General features: G+C 35.4%; 3 protein-coding genes across 3 annotated transcripts in view; 2 read left to right on the top strand and 1 right to left on the bottom strand.

The window, feature by feature from the left end:
- The window catches only part of LOC112043590 (malate dehydrogenase, mitochondrial-like), a 221,788-nt gene that overhangs the window by 99,001 nt on the left and 98,535 nt on the right, over window positions 1–24,252 (top strand). The gene's annotated exons all lie outside the window — the stretch shown is intronic.
- Window positions 1–24,252, top strand: part of LOC112043542 (uncharacterized) — a 55,820-nt gene that overhangs the window by 15,021 nt on the left and 16,547 nt on the right. Inside the window, exons 11-13 of the mRNA XM_052885547.1 lie at window positions 2,040–2,113; window positions 3,226–3,327; window positions 23,667–23,898. Coding sequence (XP_052741507.1) covers window positions 2,040–2,113; window positions 3,226–3,327; window positions 23,667–23,898 — 408 coding nt within the window. The remainder of the gene's footprint in view (window positions 1–2,039; window positions 2,114–3,225; window positions 3,328–23,666; window positions 23,899–24,252) is intronic.
- LOC112043543 (cuticle protein 10.9-like) lies at window positions 5,861–13,884 on the bottom strand. The gene is made up of 3 exons (XM_024079011.2): window positions 13,745–13,884; window positions 9,112–9,228; window positions 5,861–6,851 (listed from the first exon to the last, which is right to left on the bottom strand). The coding sequence occupies exons 2-3, from the start codon at window positions 9,226–9,228 to the stop codon at window positions 6,636–6,638; spliced, it is 333 nt and encodes a 110-aa protein (XP_023934779.2). The 5' UTR covers window positions 13,745–13,884; the 3' UTR covers window positions 5,861–6,635.

Here is a 24,252-nt window from a genome sequence, read left to right as displayed (position 1 = left end):
AAATGTCTCTAACAATATTAACAAAGCAAGTCTGCGCGGGTGTAAATTGTGTGTGGGGAAGTGAGATGCATCAGTCGTGGGGTTTTCATTCATCGCTACGCGCCCAGACCATTGGGAATGTTACGAACGAAGTTGCCAAGCTATAGCCACTTGCACTCGATTCCTAGTCCATTAGGCTTTATTTGTACAAAGCCAGTAAATAAAACAAATACGGTCTACGGAATAATAAATAATTAGGCAAAAAGTTAATCCATTTTTTAAATAAAATATAAATATTCTACCTCACAAATTGTAAAATAAGTATAACTGACAGATTATTTATATTAAATCCTGTTAGTCCTGACTCAAAGCTAAAAGCATTTTAGTCTTCAAAGATTAATCTTTTATAGGACACAATACCGTACTTAAAGATATATCACCTGTCACGTCTCGATCTTAAGATCTTGTTTTGCGTAGGTATACCAACACATAAAACTGTGCTCCAATTACTTTTATTTTAGGAACTTTATACTGCGCATACTCGTAGATACAGCATAATAATGTCTAGGTAATTCAATAATTTTAATAAATATCAAAACATTTTTTTTAATCTATAAGTTTTAAGGGACTTTTATTATAAATAACATGTCAGTCCCATCGTACCCTAATTAACAATGACAATGATAAAAACAAAGCTACTTAAATTAATTACTACAATCTTCAGTTGATATTACATAATATATAAAATAGAAACAAACTAAAACTACTACATATTAGTAAATAGATAATGATTTGAACTGAAAAAAATATCTACAAATATATCACAGCCTAGTGATATATGCTTGTGTGTTAGGCTTAATAAAACAGTAAAATCGACATTTAAAATCGACAGTTCGACTAGCTTAGGTAACTAATTTTCGATTTCGATCAATTGGAATTTCGGTTGTTTTTTTAGATATTTTTATAAACAACGTACCTAACTAAGATATAACTTGTTTTCCATTAGGTTTATAGACAACTCAAAGGTCGAACTATCTATCTATGTAGGTACCAAAATTCATCAAAATTGCTTCGTTACCTTATCTACTTCGCAACATAATTAAAACTTCTTGTTATCAGGTTTTTAATATGTTGACAAAATATACTTAATTACTTAGTATTCGAAAAACACCACCAACCACGTTTTTTTTTGCTAAAAAAATTCGATGTTGCACATATTATGCACGATCTCATCTCAGTCGCTGATCGAAGATAACATGAGCATGGTACGCGACGCAGCATCTCCAGCGTAAGATTAAATACCTACTTGAGCAAAAACCCGTTGCTTCGAATAATTCTCGGAAGCTCGCTTCCGTATTTCGAAAATCTAAACACGTATAAAACCTTTCACCGTGCAAAAATGGACGTTCATTTTAAAATAAGGACGCGTGCGTTTTTATCTAATAATTACTATTTTGAGATCCACGAAACACAATGTCTTTAGAATAAATTCTAATCTTTGTAGTATTTTTTGAAAGAATAAGCAGACTATAATAATCTAGGTACTTAATGAGTAAACTGTCGCCTCAAAAGAGTGCATTGCACGCCTCTATGCATTAATCCTCATTATCATTATCAACACATTTTCAGCTCACTGTTGAGTTCGAGTCTCCTCTCAGAATGAGAGGGTTTAGGCTAGTCCACCACGCTGGCCCAATGCGGATTATCAGACTTCACACACGTAGACCGTTAAGAAAATTCTTAAGTATGCAGGTTACTTCACGATGTTCCTTCACCGTTTGAATCACGTGATATTTAATTTCTTCAACATCATTATCATCATCATATCAGCCACTGCAGGACAAAGGCCTTTTGTAGGAACTTCCAAACATGAAGTTTTAATGACTTGTAAAATTACAAGTCATTAAAACTTCAATACCTATATAATATTTGCAGCAAACTTTAAAAGTAATAATTTTAGTAATAGCACAGAAAACATATGTACAAGTAGGTAGGTAATAGGGCTTCTTGTGTTGGATTGTTTTAGGTTTCTAGTTTTAAAAATATCATACATTTTTCAGCTATGGGTGTCAACTTACCAGCACATCTCGTGATAATAAAGAATACTCAGCAATATGTCAATGGAGCTTATCAGGTTTGTCACCATTTCTTTTTGGTATAAGATCAAATAATTATAAGGAATATAAACCCTCATCTGTTATTTATTTGGGATAAGAAATAAATGATAGAAAATATTCACATTGCACATTAAACTACGCCAAATACATTTTTCATACAAAATCTAGGAAACCATGAGCTAGATCAAAATAATTAAGTAAAGAGGGTAGTAGATTAAATAAATTAAAAAAAATACTTCGTCATTAAAAATTCACTAGGCAACCTTACTATTCAGCCTTTCTCGATGAGTACTGTTTACCAATAAACAAATTGGAAATTAAGGTAGAAGACGCATGTCATTTCATAACTTATTTATTTTGAATTAAGTATTGTTTGTTTATAAAATGTTATATTAACTATATCTAATTGTTCTAAGCTATTACTCTTTTTTATTGAGAAAGAATACAATAAGGAACTTAAGCTAACTTATCCTAATAACTATACAAATCATGACCACGTGGAATAGTGGCAAAAATACTGGCTGCATTTCCGCGCTGGACAGCCAGGCTGATCCTTTGCGCAAAAAATGAGCCAGCCCTTCTGTCACCAGTCGAGGCAACTAGCCGCGGTGAAATAATTCGGTAAAATTTTTTGGCACTGCGACTCCGTGGCCCAAGGTCTCCACGGCAAAAGGTACAAATATGTAACTCTGTCAGAGAGGGATACTTGAGCCATTTACCGGTTTCAGCTTTTTCTGCTGCGGCTCCCGGTCTTGATTCTGTCTCCCTGATATGACACTGCTAATGTGTCGACGCATGTAGCGTCCCACATTAGGGCCCGCCCCATTTCCCAGGGAACCAGCGTCAATCCATCAGGTCACTTGCTATCATCCCGACTGATTCCTGACGGCTCGATTAGCGCAGAAATATTTATGGTGGCAAGAGCCCTTTTTATTATATCTAAGCTTATTAATCAAATTTATTTTCATTTACTTAAGAACAAGTTAATTATAATTATTATTGGGTGTGAAATGACTAATGATTTATACACTCATTTTTAATTTGTTTGTTGGTAAACAGTATTCATCAAGAAAGGCTGTAGTATAGATACTCTACTAATCAAAGCTAATGTTAAGTCTGATATTTTTAGGAATACAGTATCAGCACGGTCCTGCAAATGGTGGGGAGAGCGGGCCGCCCGCAGTACGACACTGAAGCCACCGCCGTCATTATGACCAGACTTCAGGACAAGGTAACAAGTCCTAGTTTCGTCGTCGTCATCAACCCATATTCGGCTCACTGCAGAGCTCGAGTCTCCTCTTAGAATGAGAGGGGTAAGCCCAATAGTCCACCAAGCTGGCCCAATGCGGATTGGCAGACTTCACACACGCAGAGAATTAAGATAATTCTCTGGTATGCAGGTTTCCTCACGATGTTTCCTTCACCGATTGAGATAATATTTAATTTCTTAAAAAGCAAACAACTGAAAAGTTAGAGGTGCATGCCCCGGACCGGATTCGAACCCACACCCACCGGAATCGGAGGCAGAGGTCATATCCACTTTCTACAAACGCTGACGCTTCGAAAATTAAAAAAATGTATGGCGTTTGCTATCGACAGGTCACGTGATCAAGTTATCGATCGGATCTGTCATTCCCATACACTTTTTAGTTTTCGAAGCGTTAGCGTTAGTAGAAAGAGATTAGACGTGCCCTATAGCTATACAGGCCCAGAAAACTAACAAAAAGTAGAATACAAAAGGCGACCTTATCGCTTGGTAGCGATCTCTATCAAGGCTTAGAAAAATAATAGGACATTAGGACTACCTAATTATGATATAGATACATATACCTACTTATAACATAGTATGTCAAGTCAAATTTTAACCGTTTCGCTAAGGACATACATAAAAAAAAACAACCATACAGCCGAACGTAGAACCTCCTCCTTCTTGAAAGTCGGTTAAAAATTATATATAATTATCCAATACCCTATCCATTATACTATCATCATATAATGTTCTACCTGCTGATAAGTTTGAATGCGGTGTTAAGCCATTGACGTGTTAATTAAAACCGTTTCAAAAAGAACCACATAAAAGAACATTGTCTGAAAAAACCTAAATCTTTATGATATCCTTACATGGCTTGAATTTCATCATCGGGTTAGCTTCACCTTCAAGCTGATCAGCAGGTAGAGCATAATATGTTATTTTTCGCTTTTTAGTTTAATCGGTAAGTTTAATGTTTTTGAAGTCGGTTGTTTTTTTTTATTAGAATTTTTAATTTTTATATTTTTTATTCACATTTGCCAGTTTTGAGTCGGCGTATTTTAGTAAAAAAAAATATTTAAGGCAAATTGTAAAGCTGGTAAATTTTTAGATGTAAAAAATAACGCTAATCAGAAGATGTAACCTCGGAAGTCGTTAAGAGCAAATTAACGTGCTTCTAAAATCTTGCTTTATTTTGAAGAATTGTTTTTTTTACGTTTACTAAAATAATGTACTATTATGATTATTTTTAAGTCTAAATTACTTTAGAATTATTAAAACAAAACAACCGTCGTATTAAAATTAACGGTTTGCAGTTTCGGACGGTTAATGGTTTTTTTTTTGTTTTCACACAAGTACCTATATATGTTAATTTATTCTATAGGTTTTCAAACTGATTCCTACTTTGAGAATATATATTTTTTTTCTGAATGAAACCCAAAAAAAAATGTAAAAAAATCACACATTGCAACATAATGTGTGATTTTTTTTAACTTTTTTTTAAACTCATATTCTTTGCACCATCTCGATAAACTCAATGAGAGAACCTTTGATTATTCTATTCTTTTGTGTTCGTAAATAATCAGTAATGATTTCATGTTTTTTTTTATTTATTTATTCTTTACGAGATAGCCCTTGACTACAATCTCACCTGATGGTAAATGATGATGCAGACTAAGATGGAAGCGGGCTAACTTGTTAGGAGGAGAAAGAGAATCCACACCCTTTTCGGTTTCTACACGACATCGTACCGGAACTAGCTAAGGCCGAAGTGTCCCACCAGCCAAAAAATTGTAATTTTGTATTTTTTCTTAATATATACAGTCTTAGGAATCAAAAAATAAATCTCTTACAAAACATATTTTATTTCTCACGTATGTTGTTATAAAACGCAAATAACAGAACGCATAAAAAGTAAGTTACACTGAGTGATTTTACTATTTACACTTACAAAATCTTACACACCTAATTCTTAAATATTTATCTTATGTAATTAATGACAATATGAACTTATACTTACGACAAATCACAAAATTGGTAACATTTTTTATTTATTTTGATTCTATTTGTCGAAAAAACCATTATGTTGATTGTCATAATGTTTTTTTTCTAAAAAGTAAATTTTAATATATTTTCCCTGAAACTGAAAATGCATTTAATATTCAATGAACCAAGTTTGTGACTGATTGTTTCGAGTGAAGTCACATTTCAGCGTATGTCGTTAAAATTTTAAATTTGTCTAAATTAATACGATTGTATGTAAGCATACATTAATGATTAATCTTGAAATTCAGTTGTTCTAGATCTTACTTATGAATAAATATTTTATATTAGTACAATCACACTTATCAATAATAATTAAGATAAAAGATAAATTGGCAGGTATAGCTTTACTATAAGTACTTAATGCATCTATTGCATAAAAAAACGTTTATAATTATAACTGTATGACTTTAAAAATACAATTCTATGTATAGTACAATTACATAGAATTGTAAATTGAGATACATAGGGCACCAATTAAGTTATATCAATGTGAATAAAGGACACATAAACAATAAAAATACTACATAATGCCCTCACATAAAAAAAATATAAAGTATATACCATAAATCTCTTTAAATCTTTTTGGCTGAGTTTAATATGGACTCTTGAACCCTCGTGACTTTAATTTTAAGTTTTTGACTTTAATTACCACCATTAAATCATGGCATAACTTGACGTTTAATAAGTGCTTGTAAACTAAGCCTATATGAATTTCATGAACATTAAAAACCTAAAAAAATTCGCCACATGACGAGACGGGCTATTGAGCTGCAATATACTAATTAATATAGAACACCTGGAATAAAGCCGTCGAGCTCAGCGTGACGTTTATGTTAAAGTAACATACCAGGGGCCTTAGCCATGTGGCATGTCGATTCCTTTTCTACAAACGCTAACACTTCGAAAACTAACAAAATATATGGGAATTGATCGGCAATTTGATCACGGGATATCGATAGTGAATACATTTTTTAATTTTCGAAGCGTTAGCGTTAGTAGAAAGAAAATCGACGTGCTACACGGCTGTAGGCCCAGTTTTATAGCGTCACGTCAGCGTCGCATTGCCGTCCCGTCACGTCCCATCCGCTGTGAGGCGAAACCTCTTAAAAGTAAATACTATGATTGGGACGATAACAATTAAAAATTGCATAATCTCGTAGACAAAGCTATTAAAAAAAATACATGCATATTTACACAAATTGCCCTGTACGTGACTTTCATTAACTACAAGTTACAACATTAGCCTACTTCCGTTTTCCGAAGGGGTTAGCGTTTTGTTCGAACTTGATGATTGGTACGAAACCGCTGTCCCCTTGCACCGTGTACTCCACGGTCATCAGCCGTCCGTCAGGATGCAGGACCTTGTAACCGCCAACAACCTTGCCCTGTGCGTCACCGGACTCGTTCGCTCCGAAGTAGAGCAGCTTCTCTTGGTCTTCTACGTCGTATTTGTATTCATACTGGAAGTATAGACAAGATTCATTTGAATATGTGTCATTTTATTTATTACTAGCGGACTTCGTCAGCGTGGTATTCAGTTTTTCACAAATCCCGCGGGAGCCATGGATTTTTCATCCGGGATGAAAAGTAGCCTATGTGTAATCCAGAGAACAATTTATTTCCATTCCAAACAGCCAAATCGTTTCAGTAGCCGCAGTGCACAGGAGAAACAAACATACAATACACACATATACACACACGCAAACTTTCACCTTTATAATATTAGTGTGATATAAAAAATAATAAAAATAAATGAGAATAAACAAATAACAGAACAATACTAACGACAATAATAAAATGCATTTAGTTAAAAACTAGAAAAGAATCGACCAATAACGGCGCACTTGAAAATATGTTGAAGATATTTTTTAAGTGAACGTAATTTTTTGTTCATTGATTTACTAGGTATAATATGAAGATTACCTAAAGTAATGATTTTGTCTTAAAATTCGACATTCAGTGAGTTCGAACTAGTACCTACTCGTACATCATACCATTCTTTATGAAAAATGATATTTAGCGTTACCGCCAAGCTATTTAGCGTTCCGGTACGATGTCGTGTAGAAACCGAATGGAGTATGGATTTTCATCCTCCCCCTAACAAGTTAGCCCGCTTCCATCTTAGATTGCATCATTATTTACCATCAGGTGAGATTGTAATCAAGGGCTAACATGTAAAGAATAAAAAAAAGTACCTACGTAATAATAATTAATAGTGGAGTTGCATCAGAGTAAAGATAGCGGCATGCTTACTGTCGCAAAACGCTGAAATATTAATTACTAGCTGACGCCGCGCGGTTTCACCCGCGTGGTTCCCGTTCCCGTGAGAATACAGGGATAATATATAGCCTATAGCCTTCCTCGATAAATGGACTATCTAACACTGAAAGAATTTTTAAAATCGGACCAGTAGTTCCAGAGATTAGCGCGTTCAATCAAACAAACAAACAAACTCTTCAGCTTTATTATATTAGTATAGATAGGTAGGTTATTACCTATATTTACTTCAGACAAAACAAGTGTTACAATTCAAACTCATATAAAATTTTATTAATGAATGCATAAAAACATAGCAATTAATTTTTGGCATGTGTTTATTTATGCGAAAATGTTATATTTATAGCCGTTTCGTAGTACATAATTATATTAATTATTATTTAACTTAGGTAATAATTGCGTTATAGTGTAAGATAATGGTCAGAGAGCGGGCACAAAGGCGTTTGGACGCAATTGCGTCTAATTAGTCAGTTCACGCGCAAGTTCACATGGTTAGCATAATGCCTGAGATGCCTCTGATAGTAAGGAGCAAGATTTGTGCGATATGAATGGGCACGACTTTTGTTTGTTCCTCTGAGAACTGCTCTAGACCTTTAACTCCCATGCTGAATTAGTTACTAATGAACCGTACAGTGCAGACTGCTGTCTTCTGGAATTTGACCATTAAGAGTGTCAAGATTACTATCGTCAAGGATTTAAAATGCCGTTTATCATTCGAAACAAATATCACCATAATTACTACGACTTTGTATTTTAACTTAATGAGCCTCAATAGGTCAGTGGGAAAGTGGCCGGACTCATCACTCAGGTGGTGGTTTGATCCCCGCCCGCTGGACTATTGTGGACTCCTAACACAGTCTTTTCCGACCCTTTGGGGCAAATGGAATATTGGTAATATTTAAACGATATGGCAAATTTTCTTTAATAACATCATGAATAGTTTAAAAAAACTAAAAAAAACACGCTTGATACCCATATCACAGCGGTGCATTTCAAATATCCTATCTTGGACGTATTTCAGTCACGTGACTATTTTTTTCGTATTCCTGAAATGAACATTCAAACAGCCACTCCGCTATCTTGGGGAGGCCGTCAGTCATATTGGATTTGTAATGACGTTTCTTAGCTAGTCATGTATTGTCATCAGAACTCAGAGCGTGTGCAAAATTTCATCCTAATCGAAAACCGGGAAGTGGGTCAAATTAAGATTCCAAGATTTTCTTACACTTACAAGTAAAGCTAAAATAAGCGTGTTAAAAAAACCTGTAAACTATTTTTTACTCGTGAAATACCTTTATGAAACTCGCTATGAAAGTGTTTGTTATAGTATTTCATAAGTTGTAGGGTTTAAAATCCTCTTTTTCGTAGTTACTAATACGTTTACGTCGTCATGAGATCGTAGTTATTGTAAATTTGTCTAAATAAAAAAAAACTTAAACTTACCGGCATTGGAGGGTAGTTTTCTTCTTGTGGAGCGGGTGCGGGTGCGGGGGCGGGCGACACTTGTACGCTCACACACACCAGCACAAATGCGTACGCCAACCACGTTATTGATGACATCTGATACAGGTAAAATCATTAATCCTGCTAATTTTCTGACAGATGCTAATGTCTAAGAGCTAACTTGTAAAAAATAAAAAACAGAAACCAGCGACTTTGTCAGAGTGTCCCATGCCATTCCAATTTTATCTTTTTCCCACTATTCCTCTCCCGTTTCCGTTTGAAGAAAATTTCCCACTTCGATATTTGTTATCTTATACTTACAAAAAGGATTTAAAATCCAAAGTGATAGCACAGAAAACATATGTGGTGATAGTTCCAAAGAGTTGCGTGTTTAAACAAACATACAAACAAATAAATAATATATATTTTTTTACTTTTTTTCATATTCATTACAAGTTAGCTCTTGACTACAATCTCACGTGATGGTAAGTGATGATGCAGTCTAAGATGGAAGCGAACTAACTTGTTAGGAGGAGGATGAAAATCCACAACCCTTTCGGTTTCTACACAACATCGTACCGGAACGCTAAATCGCTTGGCGGTAGGTACGTCTTTGTCGGTAGGGTGGTAATTAGCCACGGCCGAAGCGGATAATACCAGCCAGACCTGGACCAATTAAGAAAATCTCAGTCGGCCCAGCCGGGGATCGAACCCAGGACCGCCGTCTTGTAAATCCACCGCGCACACCACTGCGCCACGGAGGCTGTCCATATATTTATCCGCCTACTAATATTAGTATAAAATAGATAGGTATGTGGAATCTTGTACTTAATAGCAGGTTTTAAATTACAGTTAGCGTCTTTCAAATAATATTCAACTTTAACGTTTGCCATAACACTGAGGTCATATATTTTTTGACATCAGACAGAATACTCGTACAATGAAATCTATATATATATAAATGAATTGCTGTTCGTTAGTCTCGCTAAAACTCGAGAACGGCTGAACGGATTTATTTTATCTTGGTCTTCAAATGTTCGTTTAGGTATAGGGAAGGTTTAAAAGGTGAGAAAAATTTGAATAATTGCCGGAAAAACCATAAAAACAACCCTTTTCTATTTCCCATACAAACGTTTAAGAGTCAAGGGGTAGGGTATGGTAGGGGTAGAGTACTGTAGAGTAGGGATAGGAAAGAAGTGCACATAAGTCAAAGCGAAGCTTGACCGGGTCCACTAGTTAGGTAATAAATCACGAATAATCAACAAATTAGTTACATTATGGAAGGTCACATTTAATTTATCCACAATCAATATAAAGTAACAATAAAACGGTGTAAAATAATAACAGGCAATTAAAATAAACAATACCTAACGGAAAGTAAGGTGTAATATGCATAAAAAATCTGGTATGTCAGTGATTAGTTACTTAAGTTTTGTTTGGCCTTGCGTGATTGATTCCTACGGGAAAATTTGCGTCAAGCTTAAGTAACAGTAAACCGTTGTAAGACAATGTACAGATAATTAATAGTTGGCAAGATTACTTTTACGATTTTAATTGAAAATATCTATGACGTAATCTAATTTGTAGTAAAATCGATGGTATGTTTTTTTTTGACGGCCTCCGTGGCGCAGTGGTAAGCGCGGTGGATTTACAAGACGGAGGTCCTGGGTTCGATCCCCGGCTGGGCAGATTGAGATTTTCTTAATTTGTCCAGGTCTGGCTGGTGGGAGGCTTCGGCCGTGGCTAGTTACCACCCTACCGGCAAAGACGTACCGCCAAGCGATTTAGCGTTCTGGTACGATGCCGTGTAGAAACCGAAAGGGGTGTGGATTTTCATCCTCCTAACAAGTTAGCCCGCTTCCATCTTAGACTGCATCATCACTTACCATCAGGTGAGATTGTAGTCAAGGGCTAACTTGTAAAGAATAAAATAAAAAAAATATGTAATCAAAATTGTCAAATATAATCAGCATTTTTTAATTTTATATTTGTTAAAAATTGTTATTACATAATTATTTAAGATCGCTGCATACGGAACGTTAAGCCAGCCACTAACTATCCAATAAGTTCATGAGTTTACAGCGCTAAGAGCAGGACATCCGATAAAACTGATCGTGTGTTGATCGTGACGTGCATGACATTATCATTGCGGCCAACACACGATCAGTTTTATCGAATGTCCTGCTAATACATTTTATTGGATGGTCAGTGACTGACGTTTCCAAAAATTCCTCTTCCTGTCCCGTCCGAGATAAAACATGCTACAGTATACAGCGAGCTTTAACTTACATGTTCGTCCAGCCGTTTGACAAAGACAATTTTTTCACGATAATTTACGATAATAGTACGTATTAAGAACGTCATAGGGCAACTGTCATTCGCACCATACTACAGCGCATAGTATATTGTAGTAGTAAATTGTAGTCAAGGGCTAACATCCTTGACTACAATCTCACCTGACGGTAAGTGATGATACAATCTAAGATGGAAGCGGGCTAACTTGTAAAGAGGAGGATGAAAATCCTCACCCCTTTCGGCTTCTACACGATATAGTTCATATACAGGTTCATAGTGCATTGTAAAAAAGCTTGTTTATAGTATTATCAACCCATACTCGGCTCACTGCTGAGCACGAGTCTCCTTTCAGAATTAGAGGGGTTAGGCCAATAGCCACATTGGGCCACGCTGGAACAATGCGGATTGGCAGAATTCACAAACGTAGAGAATTAAGAAAATTCTCAGTTATGCAGGTTCACGATGTTTTTCCTTCACCGATTGAGACACGTGATATTTAATTTCTTAAAATGCACACAACTGAAATTTGGAGGTGCACGCATCGCACCGGATTCGAACCTACGCCCTCAGGAATTGGAAGCAAAAGGCATATCCACTGGGTTATCACGGCTCATTTTAGTAATAACCGAGAACCGTGATAGCCCAGTGGATATGACCCGTGCATCCGATTCCGAAGGGTATGGGTTCGAATCCGGTCCGGGACATGCACCTACAACTTTTCAGTCGTGTGCATTTTAAGAAATTAAATTTCACGTGTCTCTAACGGTAAAGGAAAACATCGCGAGGAAACCTAAACCTAAACCATACCAGCGAATTTTCTAAATTCTCTACGTGTGTGAAGTCAGCCAATCCGCATTGGGCCAGCGTGGTGGACTATTGGCCTAACTCCTCTTATTCTAAGAGGAGACTCGAGTTTATAACGATTTTAGTAATACAAGTTGTTTAATAGGTCTCACACACAATACATAGAAATATTTCAGTGTCAAAGTTTTTATCACACTTTTCAATGGCACGGGCGACGAGTGTGCGACAGTAATCTGAATTAATCTCGTAATAATGACCCACATTCACACCTTTTTGTCGAACGACGCTTACTAACAATTGGCTTAGCGATTTGAGCAATTGATTCCTATCTCAATACAGCTACAAATACTACATTCCTAATTACGGATTTCAGTGTGATTAACGCGCGATTGCGTGTACCTATTTAATTTTATTTAATTGCACGTATGCGAAATACTGATTATGTCTGAGTAAAGTTATCAGGATCCGTTTGTCTATTTCAATGGGGGAGATACACAATGAGTCTGTCTTTTTCATCATATTACTAATACCCAACGATATTTTATAGACTAGCGCATCAAAACTGAGGCGAAATAAGCAATTTAGTCGCTTATTAAACATCGAAAGTTATTTAGACAAATAATACCCAAAAATTGACTATTATGTCGAGTTATGTGTTCAGAAAGTGTAAAAACTATATATACTCACTTAAATACATATAATGTAAGGAAACACAAAATTGCGCATGTGTGCGCTCTGTGGAGTAGCTAAAGAACATGTCCCAATTATGTATGGAAGATGGTAAAATTATTTTTATCTTAAAAGAACATAAAATATAGTTAGGGCTTAAAACCCAAAATAAAAAAATTGGGAACCTGCATTTTTGTGCCTAAATTTGTCAATTTTCATTATTGATAATATCTATGATAAAAAGTGTCTTACATAGAGTAATTTAGCACGTAGAGGCCATCTCTATATTTGTTTTGCGTAGGTTTTTGAAATATAAAACTACACATTATAAAGGATCTCAGATTAAAAAAAATATCAGTCATAGAAGATTGTTATTTATTTAGCTTTATGACTTACCTTATTATATAAGGTAAGTCATAATTATACCTTATTATGTATAAGGTAGATGCAATAGTAAGTAATAGTAAGTAATAACATAAAATTCGGTTCAAGAAGCTGTTTAAAACTATTGAATCAAAATTTCAGGGAAGAGATCCGTTTTGTTTATTTATATAATCTTTTCAGTGTGGATTATATTTCTGGATAAAGTACAAACTCATTATATTTTTAGTTTGCAATTTATTAATTTAATCCACAAAGCTATAAATATCTTCAAAAGCAATTAAAGCATATTAATTACACATGTGACTTTTTATGTGGGAATTAAGACCATTAAGTAGGTACATACAAGGTTACAACGGCATGAGATCTAATTTTAATTAAGTCTCTTTATAATGTAAATCATAAAGGTGTTAACGATAATGAAAGAAAATTGTTTAGATACCTACAACCTTTGTGAGATAAATCGTAGATTTGAAGAACTTACCGTGAATACGTGTAGAGTAAAGTCACACACAAAACACAAATAAACTGTGGTACAGAGACGTTAACAGACAGAGAGCCGCAAATCGACTGATGTCGCGCCCCGGCGTCACCTGTATTTATATATGCACCCCACAATTCCCCGGGCTTTAGGAAGATGCTGCAATGTCGGATTATTGCGATTGACGCTCGCACGTGGATGACTAGCTGATAACCACTTAAGAACGGAATAATTTGTCATCTTGGAGGATTGACTGAAATTGATGATGCTCTAGGTTCTAATGAGCACTGAAATATAACTTAGTGTAAAGAATCTATAGTAAAACAACAATGCACCCTTATTACATTTTTAAAGAATATTAGCCGTATTTAAATGCGATCTGTAACCTTGATCCTATCCTATGTCTAGCTGATAGTCAATTGAGAACTGAATAGTTTGTCATCTCGAAGGATTGACTGAAATTGAAGATGCCCAATAGGTTCTATGAGCCATTAAAAGTTATCATAAAGAATTTTATATAGGGTTCTCTATTAATCAATGCACCCTTATTCTACTTTTTAAAAGTCATATCTTTAAATATTTTTTATTTTTTATTTTTTTTTTTTTTTTTTTATTTTTTATTTTTAAATATTTATCGGGAATAAAAATATCTTTAAATATTTAAGTTATTTTTATTCCCGATTCCCTTGTATTAAGTGGGAACCCTGTGTTTTAAACGATTATTAAAGCCGGGTAACAAAGGTCGACTTTTATTGACGTTTACAGAGGTTAGTTAACGTTAGTCTTTCAAACAACTTTTTGAATGTTGACTGAGGGGGTAGCTTACTAAATTACAGTCATCATCATCATATCAGCCGATGGACGTCCACTGCAGGCATAGGCCTTTTGTAGGGACTTCCAAACATCTCGATCCTGAGCCAGCGAATCCCTGCGACTCGCTTGATGTCGTCAGTTCACCTGGTGGGGGATCGACCAACACTGCGCTATCTAGTGCAGGGTCGCCATTCTAGCACCTTGGGACTCCAACATCCATCGGCTCTTCGGACTATGTGCCTCACCCATTGCCACTTCAGCTTTGCATGTATTCTAGCTCTGCGCTGACCAACCCGCATGCCAATTATAAAATACGCACAGTTCAATGTAGATTCTATTATCAACATCTCATAGTGAATGACGTGTAACAATAATATCCTAACGAGTAGGTACATTATATTTGTAATAGCAAACAAAATCCCCAATTATCAACGTATTTTTTCTGCAAACCGTTGCAAAACTTTTTTCGCAATATACATTTGTGTGATAACATCGTTATTGAGTTGATAAATACAACAAAATTTAATAATCCGGGATCTGTAGAACATTTTTTACAAGTGATTACTATTAAGTTAATTTTTCGTGAGTAGCTTGATTTCGACGAGACGATCAACTATTTAATTACGAAAATTCTTGGTTCTGGTAAAAAAACACATCTGGTTAGTAACAATTTTTAAAAAACTACCCTCCTCCCAACTTTTATCAATAACGAGGTTATTAAAAGTTGTTACTAATCAGCTGTTTTATTACTGTTGCTTAATTGATAGTTATAACTCAGAACGCTTAGAAATTTTCATTTCCTGGTTACTTATTTAGCTACCAAACTCAATAATTTTCGTAAATAAAAAAGTTGATAGTCTCATCGAAATGACGCTACTCACGCAAAATTAACTTGTTAGTAATCAGTAGTACAAAATGTTCTACGGATCCCTGACTATAACAATTCGACGTATGGTTAAGCCTATCATCTCCAATAACAATTAATTTAATCGATCAATTAAGCGACCATGAACGTATATTTGCTTAAAGTTTACGATAGGCTGTATTTAGACTCTTCTGTAGAAGCGTGGTCGGAAAAGCCTCGTTTCCTCATAAGCGTGTAATCACTTCCACAGACAGCAGCGAGACTTATTCTATACGAGTATTATTATTTAAAAAAATACGACATAATTTACTCGTTTATTTAAGGACAATAAAGACACGTATTTTTTTTCTTAAAGAAAAAAGTACAACAGATACCATAAAAAAATATGGCATCTAATTGTACACCTACTGTTATAATGAAAAGTACTCTTTTTGAATTTTTTATTTGATCATATCAATTCATATTTAATTTAACTAGTGCAAAACATTATTATAAACTAGATACGTCAAAGGCAGGTTTCCTCTCTTTTGCATATTTGTACTTCTATCTAAAAATGGGTGTCAAAATAACCCGAATTTTGTTTGTACCATTTACCATCGCAGTGCAAGACATCCCTATGTTATTAATATCACTAGAACTCATACCAAATTCATACAACCTGGGACATCTTCTAGGCAAAGCGCGTTCCACCTATCTCACTTACCATCAGGTGAGATCGTGGTCAAGCGCGAGATTATTCCATATAAAAAAAACCTCACCAGTAATGAATTAACTTGAATAGAAAATATTTAGTCACATGAGGCTTGACACTGTCATACATAGTCCTCAGGTAGATGAAGATAGGGCAGCACTTCGTAAAACATGTTCCTTGCATATACCATGCAAAGTGTCTTACTGAATAAAGGTTATCCACTTGCCATTAGGTGGGTCATCTGTATTTAATCAATCAATTATTATGAAAAGGCTTGTGGGGAAAGGAGGTTGGGTTATATTGAATAAACAAAGGATAATAACTTACTTTGCGAAAATTAGTCACAAAAAGATAGGCACTATTTTAATAACAACATTTAAAACAATTCCAAATCTCATAATGCGAGTCGTGATGCTAAATAATTTTACCTGCCGGGTGATGCAAGCGCCTCCCTTTAAATGAGACGCGAATTAATCTAAGTTCCATAACCATTCTATGAGTTCCATCACTTTCATCACAGTATAATATGGTTCATTGTGATATCTGGGGCGTCCCTCTTCCTACTCGGGCTAACTTTACCACAAACCTCGTGAAAGCGATGTAGTCTATCAACATTCATCACATCATACGTTATATATCAATGAACATAATATGCAGTGCCGTACGATGTTATCCATTGCCTTGTAGGTCTAAGTATGTAGTTTCAGGTCACGAGATCCCGGATTCGAATCCTGATGGGTCGGGCTCTGAGATAGATAAATTTTCAATTGAAAAATTGTCATCCTGGAGTTTTGAAGTAGGGGGTGATACTACCCAGTGTTTCGGAGAACACGTTAAGTCGTCCTTCCCGGTCATCATCATCATTAACAGCCGATGGACGTCCACTGCTGGACATAGGTCTCTTGAATAGACGTAGAGAACTAAGAAAATTCTCAAGCATGCAGGTTTTCTGACGATGTTTTTCCTTTACCTTTTGAGACACGTGATATTTAATTTCTTAAAATGCACATAATTGAAAAGTTGGAGGTGCATGCCCTGGACCGGATTCGAACCAAAGCTCTCCGGAATCGAAGGCAGAGGTCTTAACCATTGCGTTATGACGTTTCAAAATAATCTACTACGTTTATTTTACACAATAAAATATTGCTTTTATTTTATTGTACCTTATTTGATTAAATTGCTTTATGAAGATGTTAATTAACTGTTTAATTTACATAATATAATTTATCTACTCGTATAGTCATCAATTAAAAATAGATTTTAAGGATTTTTATATGGATTTGTAAATATCAAAGTAATCAAAGTGCAAATCAAAAAAATTAAACTGCATCAATAAAATCAATATTCATCTTGTGCATTTATTGGCGAAGCGTGGAGATATGATTGGTTGGTAATTTTATTGTTCAAAGTTTTGGATCGTAATGATCCATCTGTAGTCATTTTCATAATAGCGGTTCATTTTGGCTTTTGCAATTTAATTCATTTCAGGTAGGATGTGACAATTTCATAGAATATTATTCTTGCCTAAATTCATACTAATGGGGTAATAGCTAATAGCTCAACAGTAAGGGTTCGCACTCATCACTGTGTAGTGATCGTGGTTCGATCCCTGCCCTTGGACTGGTTGTCGTACCCACTTCCACACAGTATTTTGGAGAGGAATAAATTTTCATATTAATAAAATATATTAGTTATGGCAGTATTTTTTTTTTATAAAAAAAATGCGAATTCAGTTAGAAAATGATGTAAAGTGTACGTACTTATGTACTTATTATGATGTAAATATGTGTCAGTTTTCTGTTTTTTTCACGGCTTTCAATGGCATTTTTTCACTGCTAAACCCAACGACATTTTATAATTACAATCATTGGGTAAACCACGGAACCGATTTAGGTGAATTTTAGTAGGTACAAAAGTAAGTAGTAAAAAAGAACCTTGGAAGAAACAAAAATTATCCCTAAAAATCCATTGCACCTACCTGCAGGGATTTACTAGCTTATATTTTTTATACGAATTTTAAGAATATAAAAAAGAAAATCAAAAGCTGCAGCAGTCAGAGTGATTTTGAACGATCTCCTAATTAATTAAATCTTACCGGGTGCACAGATTAATGTCGGAGATTAGTCCAAACAAAAAAGACTAACGCGTCCGAAGTTCAAAATGTGTTGGTAAATTAATCGGCCTTTGTTTTGGCAATTGACACGGAAAATTACGAATGATTTAGGTATCTACCTACGTCACAGTATAACCAGTAGGATGACTTCATACTAGAGGTCGAAACGCGAGCTATACCTACGCATCCCGAACGTGGGGTGATCGTAGGGTGAAGGCAGTCGCGACTGTGCCGCGGTGACGAACGCACAGTGTATTGGATTTTTAATTATGACGACTAGGAAAAAAAGCCTCGCAACTGGTGGGCTATTATTTTTATAAAGTTTGATTAATATTTTGTATTCTAAAGGCATAATTTAAAAAAAAATATATATAAATAAATGCTTAAATAATAAAATTGTGTAAATAGGTAAATGACGAAAACGGTAATATAATATTATTAAATAATTATTTATTAACTTCTTCATTTAGGTTGTTTTCTTTGATTATTATGTAATACATAGATTTAAATCTTATGACATGTATGTTTTGTATACCTGTATTTTAATGTCATAAAGAAATTAAGTAAAGAAGTTGTTTGAATTTAACAACATCATTGTGTTGCTCATACTTTAATGTATTGGAAAAAAAAGAGTAAAGAGCCGGCTGATATTAATATACCTATCCAGATTTTTTTAGTAAACTAGCGAACCCGGTCAATCTCAATTTTTTTGTGGTTCCTTCCCTACATGCCAAGTCAGGATCAATTTTTTATCGTTTATTCTATTGTGTGTGTTATTACATAAGGGATTAAAGTGCTAACATAATCTACGGAAACCTACACTGCGCGTGGCCCGACACGCACTTGGCCGGTTTTTTATTATTTGGTCACCTAGTGTGGTGGTAATACCTAGATGGCTTCACCAAAATAAATGAAGGGAAGGAATATGAAGGTCCTTCAAGATCATTGATTAGTATCAGCCTTATTTAAATCTACCAATCAAAAAACAACACGCATTTTATTGATCAATTCCTATTTTACTACAATTTACAAAGTATTTTATTTGTTTATTTAAAAAAAAGTATATTTACAATCACAAAACTAAATGGAAACACAAAGTTGGCAAATGTAATTAAAATGCTGCAGGCGGGCAGCCCTATCACATGTTTACGGAGCGCGCGGCTGTAGGTATTTATTTCAAAAATACGGCCGAGTTATTATACTGCTTGTTATATCTACTGTGCCTACGTTCAGGTACATAATAAATATTCTACCATAATGAATGAATAATTAAAATGGACTAGTTTTATACTAATTTTAACGAAAAATAGCAGATCAACTACTAGCTCATCATCATCATCTATCAGCCGATGTATGTTCACTGCAAGACATAGGCTTTTTAAGGACTTCCAAACAACACGATCCTGAGCCGCCTGCATCCAGTGAATCCCTGCGATTTGCTTGATGTCATCCAACACCAGTGGGAGTTCGACCAACACGGCGCTTTCTAGTGCGGTGCGGGGTTGCCATTCCTGCACCTTGGGATGCCAACGGCTCTTCGAATTATGTGCTCCACCAATTGCCACTTCAGCTTCGCGACTCGTTGGGCTATGTCGGTGACTTTAGCTCTTCTGCGGATCTCCTCATTTCTGATTCGATCACGCAGAGTCACTCCTAGTATAGCTCGTTCCATCGCCAGCTTTGTGACTCTGAGGTTTCTTATGAGGCCCATAGTTAGCTACTACTAGCTCACTAGGTATGTACTTAGTACGCTTGAAATGAAACATGTCTTACTGAGTAGGTATGTGTGCTAATAGTAGGGGAGCCCGGGAAGATAAATTTGCAGTTACTAAAGCGTCATGGGTTAGATTTGGTAGATTAGATGACAGGAAATATATAAATGGTTATGTACCTACTTTTATCGCTTTTAGCGGTGGGAATAAAACTGCAGACTTTAGAGGCTTTTTTTGAATTCTTCGACTTACTGGAATTATCAGAAAATATTAGCGATTATTATTGAGATTGTTTCCTTCAAAATAAGTAAAAACTAACCGCGCTTGTGGCCAGGTAATAATGATTTATTATTATCTGGCCCTGTAGGCCTACCATGCGACCCGCGACATAGCTCATGTAGACAAAATGACTTGATGTCGACCAATAGCGCAGTACCGAAAATATCGCTCTTTCTTTCATTGCGACAGGACGAAAGAGAGATACCGCTCATTTTGTCTTCGCGAAATATGTTGTGGACACTTGTTACTGGTGGGTGGACAAGTGACAATATTTAACAAGCAAGGGTATATACGAGTACAACCTCCAAACTGAAACAGAAATCGACTCTGATGAGTACATTAAGATCTCTATCATTCTCTATTATTATTAATATCTCTATTATTCTTAAACTTGCTTTTCGAGAAGCAGGAATTAAAAGTAAAAGTCTTAAATTTATTCAAAGTCAAAGAATATTTCAAAGTTATTAAATTATCAATGTTTTACAATGGCATAAAAGTAAAATATAAGCGTATAGTTGTAATAACGTAAAACCGGCCAAGTGCGTGTCGGACTCACGCACGAAGGGTTCCGTACTATTATCGTAACTTTAATTTTAAGTTTTCGAATAATTATTATCACCATTATCTTAAGTTTAATATTATTACCTGACGTTTCGAAAGAGCTTGTAAACTAAGCCTATTTGAAATAAATAAATTTTGACTTTGACTTTATCAAAGAAAACATATATGCCATTATTTGAATCGGCAAAATCACGTTTGTTGTATAAGAGCCGCCTTAAATGTTTATTTTAATCTGTTTTTTTAGGAAATATTTGTTGTTAAAGCTGTAACAGAAAGACTAGTCCAGGATCCGTGGAGCATTTTTACAATCGATTACTATTTAGTTAATTTTCCGTCATCTTGATGAGATGTTTAACTTAATAAAAATTAGGTAATGAAAAATTCTGAGCATCGGAACGAGATAATGTACCACGCAATTTGTAGGTACATTATGGCTGGGGCTGGTAAACTACCCTCCTCGCAACTTTTATCACAAACTAGGTCATTAAAAGTAGTTAATAACCAGTTGTTTTTTACTGTTGCTAATAAATAGTAAAATACAACTTAACAGCCACAATATCCTACTAATTGCGTGATACATCTAGTTCCGATGCTCAAATTTTTATTACCTGGTAACCCAGTTAGCCACCAGAATCAAGAATTTGGATACGGAACACTAAAAGTTGAGAAAATGTAGCAATCGATTACCACCAAGCAAATACACAGTCTTTTGGTTGCACTTACTGAATTGGTTAGGTATTTAATGTGTTATGGCTGCAGTAGATATTTTAATTTAACTTTTACTTAAAAAACTTTGTTAGTATTTACCAAGGCCTTATAAGATTATATTAATCCGCTTTTCGATTGTAACATGTTCCAAACCTTTAGAAGTAGGTAAGGTCAAAATGGCATCGTTTGCGCCTTGTGCTATATATCTTATGCGGTTGCATCATATACCTACGTTCATGTGACTGTCATAATATACAAATAATATATAAAAAACACCAACCCGCCGATATCTCGTGAATGCGAAAACTAAAATTGCATCATAAAGCTAATAAAAATATAGGTATGTTTACAGTACCTAATCTATCAAATATTTATAAGTAGGTAGGTAAGTACTATTTTGTAATTAACTTTATTGTTTCAAACAAAATTTTACTTTCTATTAAAATTATTATATTTAGAAGCTTCTAATACGCCGTCAACAGCCACTGGATGAGGTACATCGGTTTTGGATTTCTTATTGCAGACGCATTTTTTAGATTGTGGTTGTGGGTTTACATAGTTCTCGTTGTATTCTTGAATATTTTGCAGTATACGTGCGTTCTCCTCTTCTAACAATTGTTTTTCTCGAATTAACGCTCTTCTGGACAAATCAGCCTTAGATATCCTCTGCCACAACCTGGTGAGACCTTCAGAAGATGCCAAAGCATTGGCTACTAATGAATCGTCAGAACTCTGTTGGTGTAAATTAACTTTACTTTGTGATGCTGAGTATGGCTCGTTTGTTCCGAAAGGCATAACTTTCTCCCGTTGAGTTTCAAATTTTCGACAAAGGGCAGCTATACGCAATATCTTTTCACCTTGTTTGCTTGCCGATTCCAGCCAATCAATTGTATCATCTGACACTCTGACTAATTTAGCCATTTGCTTTGTATTATTAGTGCATCCATCAACCAACGTCTTTTTCAAACGCATAAATGCATCTCTGTGACGATTGCGACGATCTCGGAAAGCTGCTTGTTTCGTACCTGATTCATAAGCTGCCAATTCCGTTCGAAGACGTTTTAGTAGACCATCACTATTAGCTATCCTTTTACCTTGAGATGCGATAATGTCGGCCATCAAGTTTTCCTTTCGCCTCAACTTACGGACCTTTTTCAGATTATCAGACGTTTCAGATATATAAGCTTTGACAACTGCTTTATATTCGTCCCACATGCGACTGTAAACATTTTCGAGGTATGAGCGTAAGTTTTCACGGTCGTTGGCATATTTGTTACGATCTTCGTCTTCCTTAACTAAATTAATACCTCTAGTAGTCCAAGCAAATGAGTCTGCAGTAGTGTGTGCATGATAAAGTAGTAGCTGTAAATGAGTCTCAGCTGTATCGTGGTCTGCTCTATTTTGAGCTGCTTCTTCTTCGCCAGCCTCGAGAAGTTTAGCTGTACGGAAGTCATTAAACTTTGATAGCTGTTCCATCTCTGAAAGGAACTTATTAGTCATTGTATCTATTGTGTCACAGAAGCTCGCCACAGTTCTTTGAAATTGATCATCGGCTGTATCCATTAACATCATCGTGTGTTTAATCAAATAACTCTTTTTGTCGTAGGTTCGTTCGAAAACTTGCCACATTACTTCAAGATCCTGTCTGAAAACAGGTTCTTTTATTTTCAGCATCATCTGGCGCCAGCTCTTGTCTAATGAGCCGCGCTTTCGCGACTGAGCTGCTATTTCGCGTTCAAGTTCCTCCCGCTTGAGTTTCTTCCGTAATTCGGCTTCTGCTCTCAGCTTCTCTAATTTTTTCGCCTCCTTTTTTGCTCTTTTCTCTTCCTTCGTCACCATGACTGTAACTTTATCTCACTACAAAAATTTACTACTTCCTAACAATTTACAATTAACTAGAAGATGGAAGTATGGAAGTATTTCGTATAACATCGCTTCAAAAACATTTACTTTACAATGACTGTAAGTCAATTGTCAGTTTTGTTTTTTTTTCATTTTTATATTTTGCTTTGCCTAACAGTGACCTCTTTGTGTGTGACTAGTGTATTGGATTATTTCAGTTTAACTTTAATTATGTTTTATATAAATAAATAAAGTATTGTATTATTATCTCCCGTTTATCCTTTTTTACCAAACAGTCAAATTATTATGAGTATGTATCTTTAAAACTAATAACTCCACAGGCTCGATACAAAACTTTAGTGGAAGGCTGCGAGCCATTGCAAAGCTACCTGCACAAGCGGTTAGCGGAAAACCTGAACAGTGAGGCTGCCCTGGGTACTGTGTGCGATGTTGCTCAATGCGTCCAATGGGTCAACTCCACCTTCCTCAAAGTGAGGGCCGCAAGAGAACCGAAGAGATACCTCAACATCACATCCGCTGCCCCCGCTGAGCTAATTACCAAGAAGATTGAGGGTATGAGCTTAATGTGTTTTCAGTCAAATTTGTACAATATTTTCATCATCATCATCTCGATCATAATCATCATCCTCATCATCATCGCCATCTTCATCATCATCATCATCACCGTCATATACATCATCACATCAGTCTATACACGTCCACGATGTACATAGACTTTTTGGACTTCTTGGAACTCGTTGTTGTATTTATATTTCTTTATACTAAGGCTTCGCCAAGGGATCGCAGGGGGCTCAGATGTTCCACCTAGTCAAACTGCAGAAATTAGAAAGAATTAAATTAGAATTTCTTGTATGTGAAAAAATAGTAAAAAATAATTAAAACGGTCCTACTCTACTACCTCACAAA

This window comes from Bicyclus anynana, chromosome 14 (genome assembly GCF_947172395.1).
Source record: "Bicyclus anynana chromosome 14, ilBicAnyn1.1, whole genome shotgun sequence".
NCBI classification, from domain to species: domain Eukaryota; kingdom Metazoa; phylum Arthropoda; class Insecta; order Lepidoptera; family Nymphalidae; genus Bicyclus; species Bicyclus anynana.
This window is presented reverse-complemented; position numbering and strand designations above follow the sequence as displayed.